This window comes from Melampsora larici-populina, assembly GCF_000204055.1.
Source record: "Melampsora larici-populina 98AG31 unplaced genomic scaffold MELLAscaffold_39, whole genome shotgun sequence".
In the NCBI taxonomy this organism is placed as follows: domain Eukaryota; kingdom Fungi; phylum Basidiomycota; class Pucciniomycetes; order Pucciniales; family Melampsoraceae; genus Melampsora; species Melampsora laricis-populina.
This window is the reverse complement of record NW_006768803.1, coordinates 329,911-346,597: the sequence shown is the minus strand read 5'-3', so window position 1 is coordinate 346,597 and position 16,687 is coordinate 329,911. Positions and strand designations below refer to the sequence as shown.

General features: G+C 42.0%; 6 protein-coding genes across 6 annotated transcripts; 3 read left to right on the top strand and 3 right to left on the bottom strand.

The window, feature by feature from the left end:
* Positions 1-191: 191 nt before the first annotated feature.
* On the bottom strand, positions 192-1,967 carry MELLADRAFT_90663 (family 18 glycoside hydrolase; the record flags this gene model as incomplete). The annotated part of the gene is made up of 8 exons (XM_007413817.1): positions 192-392; positions 481-905; positions 952-991; positions 1,057-1,274; positions 1,349-1,360; positions 1,455-1,534; positions 1,596-1,807; positions 1,881-1,967. The coding sequence occupies 8 exons, from the start codon at positions 1,965-1,967 to the stop codon at positions 192-194; spliced, it is 1,275 nt and encodes a 424-aa protein (XP_007413879.1).
* Positions 1,968-3,865: 1,898 nt separating this feature from the next.
* On the top strand, positions 3,866-5,477 carry MELLADRAFT_109809 (family 18 glycoside hydrolase; the record flags this gene model as incomplete). The annotated part of the gene is made up of 6 exons (XM_007413910.1): positions 3,866-3,964; positions 4,086-4,259; positions 4,327-4,453; positions 4,524-4,741; positions 4,806-5,207; positions 5,280-5,477. 6 exons carry the CDS (start codon positions 3,866-3,868, stop codon positions 5,475-5,477), a joined length of 1,218 nt encoding a protein of 405 aa, XP_007413972.1.
* Positions 5,478-7,577: 2,100 nt separating this feature from the next.
* MELLADRAFT_72694 (uncharacterized protein) lies at positions 7,578-8,433 on the top strand (the record flags this gene model as incomplete). Its single annotated transcript, XM_007413911.1, has 2 exons — positions 7,578-7,950; positions 8,012-8,433. 2 exons carry the CDS (start codon positions 7,612-7,614, stop codon positions 8,045-8,047), a joined length of 375 nt encoding a protein of 124 aa, XP_007413973.1.
* Positions 8,434-8,848: 415 nt separating this feature from the next.
* Positions 8,849-9,693, bottom strand: MELLADRAFT_109807 (uncharacterized protein; the record flags this gene model as incomplete). The annotated part of the gene is made up of 5 exons (XM_007413816.1): positions 8,849-9,015; positions 9,087-9,189; positions 9,251-9,476; positions 9,547-9,577; positions 9,651-9,693. 5 exons carry the CDS (start codon positions 9,691-9,693, stop codon positions 8,849-8,851), a joined length of 570 nt encoding a protein of 189 aa, XP_007413878.1.
* A 2,447-nt stretch (positions 9,694-12,140) lies between these two features.
* MELLADRAFT_57043 (uncharacterized protein) lies at positions 12,141-14,831 on the top strand (the record flags this gene model as incomplete). Its single annotated transcript, XM_007413912.1, has 1 exon — positions 12,141-14,831. One exon carries the CDS (start codon positions 13,220-13,222, stop codon positions 13,514-13,516), a length of 297 nt encoding a protein of 98 aa, XP_007413974.1.
* A 189-nt stretch (positions 14,832-15,020) lies between these two features.
* MELLADRAFT_117476 (uncharacterized protein) lies at positions 15,021-16,683 on the bottom strand (the record flags this gene model as incomplete). Its single annotated transcript, XM_007413815.1, has 6 exons — positions 15,021-15,321; positions 15,394-15,555; positions 15,623-15,772; positions 15,838-15,928; positions 16,064-16,255; positions 16,396-16,683. 6 exons carry the CDS (start codon positions 16,557-16,559, stop codon positions 15,130-15,132), a joined length of 951 nt encoding a protein of 316 aa, XP_007413877.1.
* Between the last annotated feature and the right edge of the window lie 4 nt (positions 16,684-16,687).

Genomic DNA, 16,687 nt, shown 5'->3' with positions numbered 1-16,687 from the left:
CCTTGCAAAGGGCCCCTAGGTAAAGATCTAAGAACGATTGCCGCAAGGAAATCATGGTATAAAAAACTTTAGATATGCCAAACAGAATGGTGGCGGAATAAGAAATGTGGAGTCAAGCGCATCATATACAAAAGTGGCGGTCCATCCAATTCCTAAACTAACAAGACGATGAATTTTTCCCTCGGCTTCTCTCATTCGCGCCACATGGTAGAAGAGTTTCGCAATACCGAGTTGATTGATTTGAGTAGGATGTTCTCCTTGGTATCCCCAGTGGTATCAAAGACATTGACGCCACCCAAACCATGGACCTTTGCAAAAACGGCCTTCTTTCCGAGCGAGACTGGGTCGTCGTAGGAAATTAGATTCCTAGTTCCAGAATGGAATAGGAAAGGCTAGAGAATCAAACGATGTGTATCGTATCAGCCGATGTCTTAATTGTCATTAAGATGAGATATAAATGTTTAGAAACAAATTACGTACAGTCCTTGAACAACTGTCATAATGCCTGGTATATCCATTGAGCCCTTTTCGAGTGTCGTCACTCAACTTTTTCGTCTCGATCAGCTCTCGGAAAAGCCAATTGCCTCCATTCCCCATAGGGTTACCGCACGCATCAATCTTCCCAGTATCATCGCCCCCAGACGTCGCTCCCCCGGGTGGAATCACCGACGAGACTTGTTGATAGTACATACTACTACCTGAGCCTTCACCAGAAAACTGTGTAGATTTCAAGTTGGAAGCAAGCGTAGTGTAGCCGTATCCATACGAAGGAACTCCTAGAAGGATTTTAGAAGCCGGAAAACCGGTGCTGGTCCATGCAGAGACAGCTGCTTTACCAGAAAACTTGTTGGTTGGATCGTTGCAGGTGTCATAAAGTGGAGCGTTGGGGCCTGGTGTTACGGGTTCTTTCATCAGCGACTGGATATCTCAGTGCGAATCAAACAGACTTACCCGAGTATTTGGCCCATCCAGGTCCATAGATATCGTAGGCCTGAAGACCGGGGTTTATCAGTGATCATTATAATAACCATACATGATCTCATCAGACAAACGTACCATGACGGTGATATAGTCGAGGACCTTCCCAAAGGCGGAGTGGTCTTGCAGTGGCTCGCCGTCTGGTCCATTGAATCCTTGAACTGGCACAGCAGCAGAAAGACGAAAGGAAGGTCCAAGTTTCTTTCGAAGTAGTTTTAGAAACTCTAAAAGGTTTGAGCTATCCGTGTCCTTCATCAAGTTACAGCCCATGCCTTGTCGATTCGGGTATTCCCAGTCTGTAAACAAAGTAAGACACGGTCAATCATTCCTGATTATAATGCCGTTGAAAGAATATTTCTAGTCGGCTCACCGATATCAATCCCTAAAGTTAATGAGGGGAAAATCAGGAAGATGAGTCAAAAAGCCTTTGTGAATATATGATGATGATGATAGAGTAAGTGAAATGATCATTGTACCATCGAATCCGTATTTGTGAACGAAGTCAGAAAGCGTCTTGACAAAGACTGTGCGGTTCTGGGCATCTCCGACATTGGTGCTAAATTCATTTCAAGAGTTAGAACGCCTTCACGAATCGAAAACGAAGACTTTGCACGTACCTGAAGAAGCGAGAGCCGGTCCAGCCTCCAACTGAGATGGAGATGGAGACCTTGTTCTTCTTTGCACCTGCAACGACGGTCTTCATGTTCTCTTCGTCGTCGAGCACCAGCGCAAGATCCGGGGCGTTTTGAGGTACGGCTACGAAGTAATCCATATGGTTAAACTGCTTCCAGGGGATCGCATCTGGTGGTAGCATGTTCGCCGCATAACCCTATGATAAGACAATTAGTTTGAAGAGGCATGAGGATATATCTGGAATGGAATTATAACAAGAAAAGTCTTACCGGATAGTAACTGGAGACTACTGGCTCCTTGTGGCCAGCTTTGGTGGGCTTCTTTGTCTTCTCATCGTCATCGCATGCTCGGAGCATGGAGATATGGAAGACGAGTAGTAAAGCTGAAGTTAACGGGATGCGCATGTTGCGTGATTTGGGATTTTAGGTCAGCTCTGATAAGGACGCTTGCAAAATATGATAATAGAAGATTCTCCTAGATAAAGGCAGGGTGCAATATAGTTAAACCAAGCTTCAAAAGTCAATTGGTTTGCGGTACAAGACTCGAAAGGAAATAAGGAGCAGAAGCTATGAAGAGGAGTGTCCCCCTTGCATAAGAGCGGTGAGCTCATAAATACATTAGCAATCGCAGCTCAGGAACTGATTTGAGCATGAAAACGTTGCTTAGAAGAGCTTGTCAGCGAGATTCACGGGGAGGTTGAAAAGTATGCACAAGGAGTCTACTCCAGCGCGGGAATCGATCAGCAATTCCAAATAAACACGTCAGCCCCATAGAAGCAACAGAACTGATTGTGGCGAATGATGAATCAAGATCCTGATGTTGAAGTAGAATTGTCAGATACCTTCCGAGATACCATCATCGCTCGACTACGAGTTCGTTCATCTTATGATCCGAGTCAAGTTTAACTAGGGAGGCAGCGGATCGAAGATTCAGGTCAACTTCCATAAAGATACGAATTTACAAGTTCAGGAGAAAAATTCTTGAAAAACAATGAGGAGACAACGTATCATTAGTAATCAGGATGACAACATAGAAAGACGCCTCTGGCATATCTTTGCTCGCTGGGGTCATAGTCATACTGAAGGACTTTTTTGAGCAGGACCGAGGCTCCTGGCGTGGTATGTATGAAAGAGAATTCGATGATGAGACTCACCAATCATATGCAAGCAGACGATGGCCCTTTTCAAACTGAAAAGTGCTGAATAAGTCCTACCATAGATGGCCAGATATCAAAATCTCGGTTTACCTTTCTGTGCTTCGGTTGGATCAGCATCAATTGAATTTTCACGGTGCAATTTTTATTATTCGTTTGTACACATCGATTTTCTGCTTGAGAGCTCAAGGTCAAGACTTACAAATGTTCGAAATCACATGATGCGGGAACACGTTGGGAATCGAAAGCTGGGCCCTGACCCCTCCAAGTTCCAAGCCCGAACTTATGTACACCGGGCTAACTCAGAACAAAAGACTATGTACGAAAGGATCGGCTTGAAAGCGAAGTAGGACGTCGATTAGAGTCCAATGATGAGATAGTCTTGCTTATTTGGAAGAGCAATGGTATGACTTTCGATCTTCCGCTCGGCCGATGCAACATCAGATCCAACAATTAGACCGCATCTCCACATACGCTGCACGCATGACTATGACGAAGTCGAGCGTTGAGCTAGGTTCAAACGCATACCCGCATGTGGTTGCCCTCTTTCCTTCGCAGTTTCTCTGTTTTGGTGCTCTGTGGAAAGCTTGTCCTCCTGGTCAGATTGACATCCTACAAACTGAGCGACTGGTACAGTTCAGATTGTTCGTATGAGCCCTTAGGAGCCAGGTGACAATGGTGTGCTCACAACTCACTTCTTCCGCCACACGCTTGAAGTTGTACCCTCGTGGTGATTTGAGAGAATGTGCCTCCTAGTGAAAGTACTCCAGCTCGCAAAAGGAGGTGTACATGTCATGTTTCTGGAAATCAGTGGTAACTTATGAAATTCACCTGCTCAAAAGCTCCGTGCAAGTCACTATTGTGCTGGACATTTGGAGCGTCAGAATCAGACGCTTTGCTTTACAAACATTCGATAACTTGTTGGAGCAGCTTTTACCTACTTGCTAATGGCTAATCAGACCATGCTTTCGAGGACAAACCAAACTCTCCGGAAGACAACTGGAATCCTATATATAGGGCTGAGTGCATTTTGAAGCTTCGATACACTAATACTCTCTAAACTTACACCCAAACACAAATTCAACCAAAAATATCGCAAAAATGCAAATCCCAATCATCCTTACATTCATTTCTACCCTTCTTCTCTCGGTTATTGGTTGGGCTGACAAGGGAAAACCTGTTGTGGCGGGATACTATCCGGTACGTTTTCTCCATTCTTGTTGATGAATAACAAAGACCACGGTCGAAAGAAATCTGAAAAAAGAATGCTGAATTTGTTATTTTTTTGATTAATCCTTCTGATTTTTGAACACTTTGGCAGTCATACCACGCGCATCGCCAGCCGCCTTCCGAAATACCATGGTCTCATTACACTCACATAGACTACTTTGTTGTTCCAGTCAAAGATGCCACCAATCAGCTCCCAATAGAAAATGAACAGAATCTGCGCGAGACAGTGAAGCTAGCAAGGGCTAATAACGTCTCAATTTCCGTTGTGAGTATTTCAATGGACTTTCAGACATGACACGCTTCAATTTTGCTAACGTTATCGATTGACGTAGACCCTAGGTGGCTGGTCGGGCAGTGGAGCTTTCAGCACCTTAGTCAGCTCTAGTGATTCCCGCGACCAATTTGCGGCCTCGATCGTCTCACTTGTGAAGAATTTCGAGTTCGATGGAGTAGAAATCGGTTGAGTCAATTTTTCCTGCAGGCGCATTCAAGTATGATGTTGATTAGCTGACAACTGACATTTTCTCAGATTGGGAGTTCCCCGGAGTGAATGCTGCAGAAGGTAATGCTTTTTCGCCCGCCGATACTTCAAACTTTTTGAAACTCCTCACCACCCTTCGTCAGCTGTTAGGAGCAGAATATCGCCTGTCCGCCGCTGTATCAATACTCGGCTTGGTAGGCCCCGACGGTCAATACCTGACGGACACACGAGGCTTCTCTGAGGTTTTGGATTATATCACCATCATGGTATGAGTATACTCTTCCTTTTCCATCTCGATATGGCTCAGCTGACTGGTGGCCCTTTTCACAGGCTTACGATGTGTACGGAAGCGGAACAGGAAATGTCATAGCAGGCCCTAATGCGCCACTCTATCACACTTGTTCTGATTCGAATCATCAGTACTCTGTCTCAAGTGGAGTAGAATCGTGGATAAAATCGGGCTTCAACTCTCGTAAGATTCTCCTCGGAATCCCCTCCTATGGTTATGGATATACCTTGATCGACGATTCTCTCAAGCCCACGCAATTAGGCACCACGAATGTAACTAGCTTACTGTATCAACAGGCCTTACCAGGCGGTCAAGGTGGAAAATTGGCTGCCGGTGGGGGTCATTGGCTATTTCGCGAACTTCATAGCGAGCAAAAGCTAAGTAAAGATCTCAGTCAAGGTATTTCGGGCTACCAGCGCCACTACGATAACTGCACACATACTGTAAGTGATTATTCAATTCTCTTTGATAACGATTGTTTAGCGTGTAGCTGATGCTGGACATTCGTCATGCAGCCCTTTCTGTACCATCCAGAAACAAAGCACTTGATCACCTATGAAGATCCAGGCTCGATACTTGAAAAGAGTAGGTTTGCAAAAGAGCACGATCTAGGCGGAATAAATGTCTTTGACACCACCGGAGACACTCCAGAGCCAAGATTGCTCCCAGCTGTACATATCAACTACCCAACTCATCACCGTATCAGTGGTTGAGCAAATGCTGAAGCCGTTAAAGGTCGAAGGTCTGTTAACTAACTCACTCTGGGTATGTAGTCTATATTTCTCAACTTGACTCGCTGGGTCCAGATGTTATTGACTACTTGTCTCTCCAAATTCATATTGCATTTAGTCATGCAGGCTCAGTAATTGATCATTTTCTTCTTGGTTACTTGCCCAAAGTTTTTCAGGCTGCTCGCCCTCGGAAAGCTTACACATCCGAAAGTGGACAGGATTGAAAAACACTTGACTGCTTGCCTGTTCTTATCTGGTATGTAGGAGCTGAGAGTGTGTGACAGGGATAGAGTCTTCCCATGTCATTTCAGTGAACTGTCACATGGGACGCAACCGGCTAGGAAGGAAGTGGTTAACCTCGGGTGAAGAGTTTTCAACCCTCAAGAATTGTGGTTGGGACGCGTTTCAACCAAGGGGAATATGGTACGGCTTATAAGGGAGTTGTGAAATCCGAAAACAAGAAATCGATATTTACTCTTTAATCTTCCTCGAAGATCTTTTTGTGTCAAATGGTAAAGGAGCGAAGTCATTTGTACCTCCTCATTGTCCTCTTTACCAATTTTTATACTCATCCATAGCTTAATTATCGACAAAAATCTTGTGTCCTTGCATCTTCTAGTCACAATTTGGTGTTTTCCACCCGCCCTCCCATCATTAGCTTGGTGTTTTCTTATTGCAGTGTTATAGGCCGCCCTAAAGGATCTCAGGTCGCGTTTTTTATCACTGCAATTCGCTCAGACCCCTCGGGGCCGTCCAGCGTTCAGCATACAGAAACAAATTCGAAATCTCGAGTTTTCAGAACAATAACTCCCGTGCCAACATCTTCCCACCACTTCCTTAATCCCAGAATCCCAGCAAATCACCACAGTCTACGATCCTAGCCGTCTCAAGGTTTCACTTTCAAATGTTCAATGCTATTTACCAGTACATACCCTTAAAGCCCTTTCAGTGGATAGAGGGAATGTAGGGGAATGTGCACAGGGACCCGGACAACAAAAAGCAGTATTTCCGTGTACATATAATTTTACCTTGGACAGACGAAAAACATTCATCCACTCTGATCCACTTTGCTCGAACAAGAATCCTCACTTTCGCCGTCCTTTGGTCTGAAAATTTCACAACCAATCAACAATGATGGACAATCTACCGGACTCATCCCTGAACACACCTGAAAAGCTTCGGCTGCCATACGAAATTGTGTCTCGAATTGTCGACATTTTTGTCTCTCAATTGATAAGCTATCGATACGAGGAGCATGAGGGTGGAGAAGACCCATATCTTCACCCAACATCAACCTCTGAACTCCTCAAACTTCGTTTGGTTTCTAAAGTTTGGTCAGAGGCTACGATACCGTTTGCCTTTCGAACTCTTCGAATCCATAGGTCCAAAAGGCTTGAAGTTATTCTCAGAAGCTGGTCCAGTTCAATCCACGCTCCTGATCGTCCATGCCCTGTAAGACGATTAATAATTGAAGACCTGGTTTACTTACAACCTGAAGATGCGAAACATTTAAAGAAAGGTGAAATCTAGAATCTTTCAACTGTTCACTATCACTTACTGAAACGTTCTGATTTATTTACAATCTATAGAATGGAAAAAGCGATGTCCTATATTCATAGATCAGGCGGCGAAACTTCTTGAGTTACTCGGCGAAAACCTGGACGAGTTGATACTTGTATTCATCGATTCTTTTGGTATTCCTTCTAGTTTAGTTGACGCTACAAAGCGTATTAAAAATATAAGACGGTTAAACCTTCAAGAAGGCCATGATATTGGTCGAATACGTGGCGGAATTTACGATACAAATTCTTTATCTGATCTCCTTATCGCCATCCCAGGGCTGGAATGTTTGGATATTCAATGGGTTAATGTAGAACCATTGGAGTTACAACCACCGGCCCTATCAAATTTGCGCTGCTTCAACTTCCTGGTTCGCAAGGTCAACCGGAATGCCATCGCTCACATCTGTGAGACGGCAAAAGGAACCTTGAAAATCGTTGGATATCAGTGTCACGGAAATTTGAGGAATGCAGAACAGATATTTGGCCCTATCCAGGGCACACTCGAAGCTCTGTCTATGTTTGCAATTCACGATGTCGCAGAGTCTGTCATCAATATGAAATTTCCAAGACTTCGGATTTTACACACTCACTGTTGTCCCAATCCCGGGTCCTTCGATGAGGATGACACTCTCGACAATTTTATGAATTGGACAATCTGTCATTCCATCCGAATGCTCGTAGTGGACATCGGTCATGGCCAAACTTATTTAGAGGCTCTCTGCAGAGACTATATTTCCCCATTTCATATGACACCTCACCTCAGACATATTGTCTTCATCTTGAATCCGGAAAAGGCCGTTCCAGAAAGTGTGCCTTCTACACTGGTTAAAGCTCTCAAGTCTCATGGAATCCAATCTCATATGCTGCCTTACTTCAACCCAGATGAATTGATGGTACGTATCAATTGAAACTACATTGTCTGGGTCATTTTAACTAACAGAATGTGATTATCAGGCACTGGACGACGAGCTCAACGGGCCAATGGAGTGACTCAATTTGGCTTGTCATAAGTTCTCGAAGATCGATACCATTGCTGTATGAATGTTTGCTTGGAAATGGAAAGGAGAGTGAAAGATGAGTGAACTTTAGATTTGACTTCCGAGTCAAAATCTTGGAACCTTCCACAGAAAAGATGAAATCAGTAAGAATCAATATCAACAGGTTGTAGTATATATGATGATTGTAGATCACATTGATGGACGTAAACAAGGATCAAAAATTCTCTTTCAATAATACATCGGTGGTACAACACTTTTCATAACTTACACAGCCTTTGATCAAAGTCACAATAAACCTATATACTTTGTTCGAGATACAAGTGACTTAAGGCAAGAACTGTCAGGGTAAATCGTCACAATGAAGCTTTTTGATCACACAAATCACATAGCTTGCCTTGCCTTTGCTCCCTCCAAATCTTTTCTTTTCTTCATATTTTTTTTTGAAACATGGACTCTGTCCCACAACACTCTATGATTCATGGAAATCGATCTTGGCAAAGATGAAATTGGATTCCGATATGATATATAGATAGTATATGAACCCAAGAAACAATAAAACCAGTCTAACAGTGTTGACTATTGATCTAAAATTTGTCAGAAATTTGAAACGATACCCAATTTGAATACGGAAATCATTGCCAAAGTACAACACAGACAACATACACTAACTAGATTGAAAAACGCTTTTAGTATCACCCTGTGGGCAACTTGGGGAACGCCTTCATATGTAATTGGTCATAAACTTGACAAGATAAAGAAAAAAAGGCATATTTTGGGAAAGAGCACTTTAACCCTAGGCTTTTGCAGGGAGGTCTATCTTCACCAAGTGTAAGAGATCTATGTGCGCATGGAGAAAAACGTTGGCATTGAGAGAGGCCAAAACATCCTCAAGATTGATTCCCAGGTTCACAGCAAGTGTCAATGCCGACTGAAGGTGACCTCTGATACGAGCAAAGATTTCTTCAGAATTGTAACAGCATAATCAGTGATTTCCTCGTGAAAAAGTATAATTCTTAAGCTGCTTTGCGTACCCAAAGTTGCATTCAAAAAAACAGGCGAGTAGTGTGCCTTTAGCACAGCTATGATGGCCTGAAACCTGACAAACAATAGCACAACAGTATCTTTGAAGATGTGCTGAACACGATAATCATTTCAGCATCAGACCGCGAAAAGAGAAAGCAGATATTACACTCACTAGTTCAATCAAACTTGGAGCAGGATCGCAGCGAGGTCCAACTCCTCCAATAACAGCGTTGAGGAATATTTCCAAGTTCAAGAGCTTTTTGATTACTACATGAAGCTCAAGGGTTCCAGGTAGTAATTGAACTCGACAGTCTTCGATGGGAGCGATCAAAGATTGGTATTGTTCAAGCACCGGGCCGAAAGGAAGCTCGCGAGTGTGCAGTGAGTTGATCGGACGTCTGAATTCAGAAAAGAGGAAATAGACAGGTTGGTGAGGACAAATATAAGATTTCTTTCAAGTGAACTTACTTTTGTACTGGAGGGCTTGATAGTGCGAAGCCTGAAAGATAAGTATTGAATCACATCAGTCTATAATCACAAATAGCCATAAGGATATCTATTCGACCACAAACCTAGACCCAAGAAAGTTATCAACATCATTTTCAAGATATTCATGATGGAAAAGCAAAGAGAGAAAGTTTTTGACAGTGTCGAGTTGACTTGGTAGTCTGCGAGTTGTGCTTTATATGGCAGGAACCTGAAGGGCAAGACAACGCACTCGAGGAAAAAAACTGACTTCGAGGGCTGCGCGATGAACTCGAATTGTTAAGGTGAATGGCCGTCCATTTCAAGCGGCTTCTAGCTTTTGGAAAGCTGTTCAAAGTGGTCCCCGAACTATCAATCTCGTGGGCTCACTCGCGGATCTGATGATCCATCGCGATCTATATCCTTCTGGTGGCTGCTCAAGAATGCGAATTCAAATCAGCACAGGCCGGTTCATGAAGACAAGTCACGCCGTGGGTATCGAAGGAGCATTTCGCCTGAGAGATGTATCTCGGCGGTCGACCGAAGATACATACACCACTCAGACCGCCAAGATATCTAAGAGATAAATTCCAGTGCTTTCCTTAAATTAAAGACTCGAGTCTTCACGACAGCCTCACAAAGCTCCAAACGAGATAAGCGCTTTTCAAGAAGAAAACAAACAGGTCTTTGTTTTCAGAAAGTGATGCGACAGGGCATATAGAGAACAGTTCTGAAGATCGCGCCTCAAAAGCTACGTAACGATCCACACATTATGCATAAACTCATCGCCCCCCACTAGAGTGGGCAAACATCAAATTTGAAACCCCCCGAAATCTCCCAGCCATGATAGAACTTCAAGCAAAAAATAAAACCCTGCCACAAGGAGATATATGATCATCTATGACTTGAGTAGTGTTCACTCGAAGATTCGGCTCATGGCTGGATTAATTGCGAAAGTGAACGTCCAGAACATCCTTGTGCATCAGATTCAGTGGGATGTGATTTCGTTCCAGTCGCACCCATGCAGTCGCGTGGTGTTATGCAATTGCGCAGATTTGTATGAGTTAGGCGTGGATCAATAAATCTCAAGTGTAGATTTGGATGTTTAATTGTACCATGACGGGCTTTTTGAGTCTTTGTAGCGCTATGCGCTCAATCTGAGGCTCGGGAAGCTTTCTCGACCATTCAGCGTGTTTTCAGATTGTTTTAATAAATGAAGCAAAGTATGAAGGTATGTAAGCACCACTTGTCACTGTTGATGAGCTTGCATGCAATGTGCTCTTTGAGGTTGATAAAATGCCGCTTAACTTGCTCTCGTGAGGGTCCTTGCCAAAACTTGGATCGCAGCGGTCTCACGTATGTGTATTTGGATGTTTTCTGTGTAGATAAATTGTTAGACCAGCTTGACTTCCATCAAGTTTGCTTGATTTCAGTCTCTTCAATCTTATCATGACTAAACATCAATCATGGAAAGACCCAACCGACTAATATGTAGTTACTTATGACAGGTACGAAAGCCCGTATAGAAACAAGCATTTGAGCTCAAAATTATGCTCTGCGGTGATTTATTGATCGCGGTTCAGCAATAAACCAATACGGGAATCGAACCCTTCAAGGAATCAAGAGTAGGAAGAGACTTCGAGGGTTGCAAAATATATTTCGCCCATCGCTGCTGGATGTAGTCTTCATCTGCTCAGAGTCAATCCGCGAAATTTGGGCAGTATGTCCATACTGGTGCTGTTCACGATGTGCCAAATATGTATGTCGAAATATTCTGACATCTTGAGCATTATTAAAAGGAAATTCCAATGAAATAAATCATCAAAGTGAGGCAGGTCGAAAGCACATATTACCTCGGAGTCGCATGCACAGTTATTATTTTCCGTAAAGCAAAGCAAATCCTCATGTATCGAAACGAGTAGGATATGGACCAGAACTGCTCTACGTATCAATCTCCAATGTTTGAGTTCGTGCCGGATTACGAGAACCGAACCGACCAACTTTGATGTAATTGTTCAAGACTGTACTATAATATGAAGTTCAGTAGAGCCTGGATGATATCTGTTCCACATCCCACGAAGCTTTCTTAAGTGAATATATATAGAGGCTGCCCATCATCAATAAATAAGACAAGCTAGCTCCATCATGTGGATGATTTACGAGAAAAGGACATATTGCTACATATTGCTCAAAGTATGATATGTAGTTTGAACTTTGAAATGACGACCATTAAACAACGAAGGCTATACGAAAGAAGTCACATACGTCATCCTGGGCAATCACTCAGCCTGTAGCTGCGGTGTCCAGTCTAAGAAGTGAACGTCAAAGCTACTCATGCATCAGATTTGTATCATGGTGATGGTAAAATTGTAAAAGGAAAGCTTTGATCATCAAGGAAGATGTCATCCAAGTTAGCGATGAAATGACTTTGGACGTGAATAAATTCACTATATGTATGTGCCTGTTATGGAAATAAAGCAACACAGACCCAGGGGAGAATTCCACCAAATAAGACTGGCCCTGGTTCTTTGGCTAGATTCTATATAAAGAGCACTGCATGATCCTACCGGAAAGAAGTGACCTCTTCTTTTGCTGCACAACGCAAGACGGACAAATCACTTGCTTGATAATTGTTTATCTTCCATTCATCTTATCTTATCTTATCCTCAATCGCAAGAAACGACCTTGACTCTTTTTTTGGTTTATCGTCCTTTTCTCACTGGTTCAAGACTCGCTTCTGCTCGCAACTCTTGCGGTCGGTTCGCTTAAGACAATTCATCGACCACCGAACCTTAATAACTCACCAAAAGACCTTTTTTTTGGATCCCCAACATCTGCCATAATTCACCTACATAACGGATTTCTTTGATAGCAAAATTGATCACTTTTATTTTATCACCTTCCAATCGATTTGATTTGATACTCCTCAGATCTTGTGCTCTGACTCGTTTTTATAACTTCCGTGTGGCTTCATTTGGAAAGCTTCATTGAGGTCTCTTCATACATTGAACCCTTTTTTGTTCGAAAGTCTACAAAGGGAATCATTAAGAAAAGCAACCACCTTCTCATCTCGTAAAAGCCTTACCCTCAGCTGATTGATTATAACGTCACCGCAATGATACATCTCTCAATTTCGTCACTCATCCTTCTTACTCTATCTCATTTGTCACTTTTATCAAATGCTCAACAATTGGCTCTTAATGAACGGCCTCAAGTTTGGTTTGGGATTTGGACTAATCCTGAACACGGTTATAGTGATACTCCAGATACATTCAATCGTCGCTTAGGTATCAATGCTAGTGTCTTTCAAATCGCTCAATTGATTCCTTTGCCAAAATACAATGTTTGTTTGTTTTTTAAATCTTGTGTGATCTTATAAGACTCCTTGCTAAAAAGTTATGACTGACCTTATCGGATCTTTCCTTGTGATCTTGAATGTTTATCTCGGCCAATTCTTCAATGAAATCTCCTCTTATAGTACACAACAGGAGCTGGTGGTCCAGCGCCCGAATATCTGATTGAACAAACCAACACCGATGCCGCTGTTTTCCTCACAGTCTATCCCACTTCATTGGACATCCCAGATTCAGACCTAAACCTTTTAGCCACCCAATTATCATCATACACCAATACAACTACTCTGAATCGAACTGTTTTCTTGCGATTTGCTCCTGAAATGCAAGGAACATGGAATCCCTATGGGTTTCAACCAACAGCCTTTATTGCTCTTTGGAGGCGAATGTATCCTATCATCAAAGCTGCTAGTCCGACTACAGCTATTGCTTGGGCTCCTAACACCGGACAGAGTTATCCTTATGGTCAATCTACTGCTAATCTTAGTCCAGCTGACTTGGCTCTACTAGATACCAACAAAGATGGACAAGTGAACAATTCTGATGATCCTTATCTGCCCTACTATCCTGGGGATGATATGGTTGACTGGATTGGTATTTCTACCTGTACGTTGTATTAAAGGTACCACCTGTGCCGCTATGTGGATGACTGACGATTTGATCTGGATCGAGGTTAGATTACAAAGGACCGAACTACCAAAACATAAACGCAGCTCAAGCTGGTGGTTATTGTGGTTCAGTCTTGAATGGAACATCCGGAACATCTACCTTTAACTTTTACAATACGTTTTGTCAAAAACCTGGAAAAGCATGCATGGTATGAAACCCAACTCATTCAAGTGACGTCTCAAAAAACCATTTATGAAATATAAAATCTATTTTTTGTGATGTTTCTCGAAAAGATTGCAGAATCAGGAGCAGCATGGCATGAACAAGCGATCAATAATGCACAATCTACAAGTAAATCGATTATCGATTTACAAAGAGCTTGGTGGCAAGATTGTATTACTTCAACCACGTTTTTAAATCAATTCCCTAGACTTAAACTTACGATGCATTTTGAGCATGAGAAGCTTGAAACTGATGGTGGTCACTCTGATCTACGTGACTATCGGTAAGTCTTTTCAAACTGAAATCCCCTATGATTGAATTTCAACTGATATTTTGTATTGTTTGCCGTCTATAGCATCACCAATGATACGGCGACGCTAGCAGCCTTTCAAGCGGATATGCAACCAGTACTTCCTTTCTATGTTCAACCTTCTCCTCGAGAAAGACCAGCTGGAGTCCCAGCCCAAGGAAGACCTACCGCTGTTCCAGGTACTCCAGGTACGCCTCAAGGTACCACACCAACTGGAGGAATCGTCTTCCAAACCGCTCGAGTGCCTGTTGTCACCGGGGTGAGTGATCAATCCAAAATAATCCCTATGAAAAAGAAACCAGAAGACTGATCACATCCTCTGATGTTAGCCTCCGAGTTTGTTTGGAACACGAAGAAAGAGCGATGCTTCATCAATTTGGGATGGAGTGGTTATTGGCATCTTGTCTGGTTTTGGAATTGGGTTTATGTTGGTTTCACGTCTATCATAAAACAATTTGGCAGATGATTGTGACCATATGAAGCAAGCATAAGAGAAGAAGTACCATCCGTTTCCTCCCCATATTTATTATACTTTCCATAATCCCTAGAAATCAAACAATCATACTTTCTCTGCTCTCTTATTTTTCTTTAGCTAAACTTTCTGTCTTTTGTTTTCACCCTTTCGATGTGATTGATTTATCGCGTTCTTGTCAAGATTACAACAAGATGTCACTTCTTTTCCATTCTGATTCGACTCAAGTTTTATTGATTTTAGTTTGCATGTTTTATATAACAGACTTTTGCTTGGTTGACTGAGAATGATGATGAGTATTTTTGCGTCACAGTCGAATTATATATGTTCATCGATCCCACTTATATGAAGTCGTCTTTCACAAACTTGACTGCTCAGGTATGAAGCATGTGTGGAGTTTCAGAAGATATCTATATGAACATGGATATCCACTTTAATTTGCGCAAGAGATCTGGCCCTCGAAGCAGACTCCTGTCTGTATTTCAGAAGACAACTTCATCTTAGAATGGATGCCACTGCAATCAGACTCTTGCCGTTAAGTAGTATTACATCACATCTTCTTCCTCAAACTTCCCTATCAATCTTCACCTCGCCAAAAAAAATGAATACATTTCAAACCTTCATGATTGTAAAATAGCAACCTCGAGTTGAGTACCAAGAAAAGATTTCCAACTTTTTCGCTCAGATGGTATAGATGAAAACAAAGAATGAGGAAGGAAATTTGAATCTTTTTGAATCATACCCATCACATGACCTACCCAATTCGCATCTGTCAATGGGGTAAGATCATGTGCTTTTTCGATAGGAAGTTTCTATGATCGCAAGAAGAAATCCTAGATCAGTTGCATGATAAATAGGTATCAAGATTAAGAGGAGATCGTTACGTTTTTGACTTCATTGTATGACATCTCTTTTCCTTTTACTTCACGGATTATTTGATTTTTTGTGATATCGATAAATAGTCTTACATCAAAGACTCTGAAAATTACACCATCGACTCGCAGGAAGAATCGGGATAACACAAAAATGCAACTAGGCATCACTCTCTATCAAAGATTGATGATCAAGATCAGTTTAAGCGTGTAACATCAGAAATTATTGAAAGGTACTGACTACTTTGACTTGAAGACTAGCCATTCCATTATCATGTAGTTCATCTTCAAAAAGTGTTACTTCATCAAAAAAGAGAATCGGATCAGGTCGAGATAAGACAGCAAGAGGTATTCCTGGATGATTTTCTACGTCATCAGGTCGTTTGAAAAGCTACGAAATAAAGTACCAGAATCAGTCAAGTTCATCATTGAACAGGTCACTTTTTAGAGATGCACATTTTTCGCAGACTCATCTGTTCCAATATAATTGGTGGTATAAGTCCAATCAAAAGGGTTGATGACTTTAGTCACTGCATCAGTCGGTTTACTATAAATTGATCCTCAACACAGATGAAATTTCATAAGAAACTATCACGAAGATCAAACGAATTCATAACTGTCTATCCCACTGTATCTTTTACTTTTTGTCCAGGTTAAGAGTTTAGTAGATTCATTCACTAACCGTGAGTTGGACCAGTGATCGGCGTAAGCGACTTTTAAATGTTCACCTTCTGAACCTTCTGTTGGATCTACGAGTAAAAGAGCTGAAAGTGTATTGAAATTGTATTTGAAACCTGAAGCTGAATGTGTGATTTCAAGTCTATTTTGACCGAAACAAATTTCGGGTAATGGAATTGTAAGTTGATCTGTGAAACTGAAAACATTCTCAAGTTCGATCGATCGACGAGTGTTTTTTTCATTGTTTGTGGCAAAAGGATAAGCAACATTGATCGACAGATTTAGTTCCTTCAGTTCTCGTTTTAGTGATAAATGATGGGATGTATCAGAACGTACGTCTTGCTTTGTTCAGAATTCAAAATCGGCAATTTGCAGGTTTCTATGCACCATCCATCGATTTCAAATTTCCTAATTCCTGTCTTTCCAGCTTCCGGATTGGCAGGATGAGTTGAGGTTGTTTGAGATTGTGGCATAACAGTTTGGGTGATTGCACATGACATGCTTTTAAGTCAAGGTATGGTTAGCGATGACCTTCGCTCTTTGTCCTATGGGGAATTTTAGATTGTTCGAAATCCAGTGTGGGCTGGTTGTCTAAAAAAGTAGGAACTAATGAAAATGTAAGCTGAGA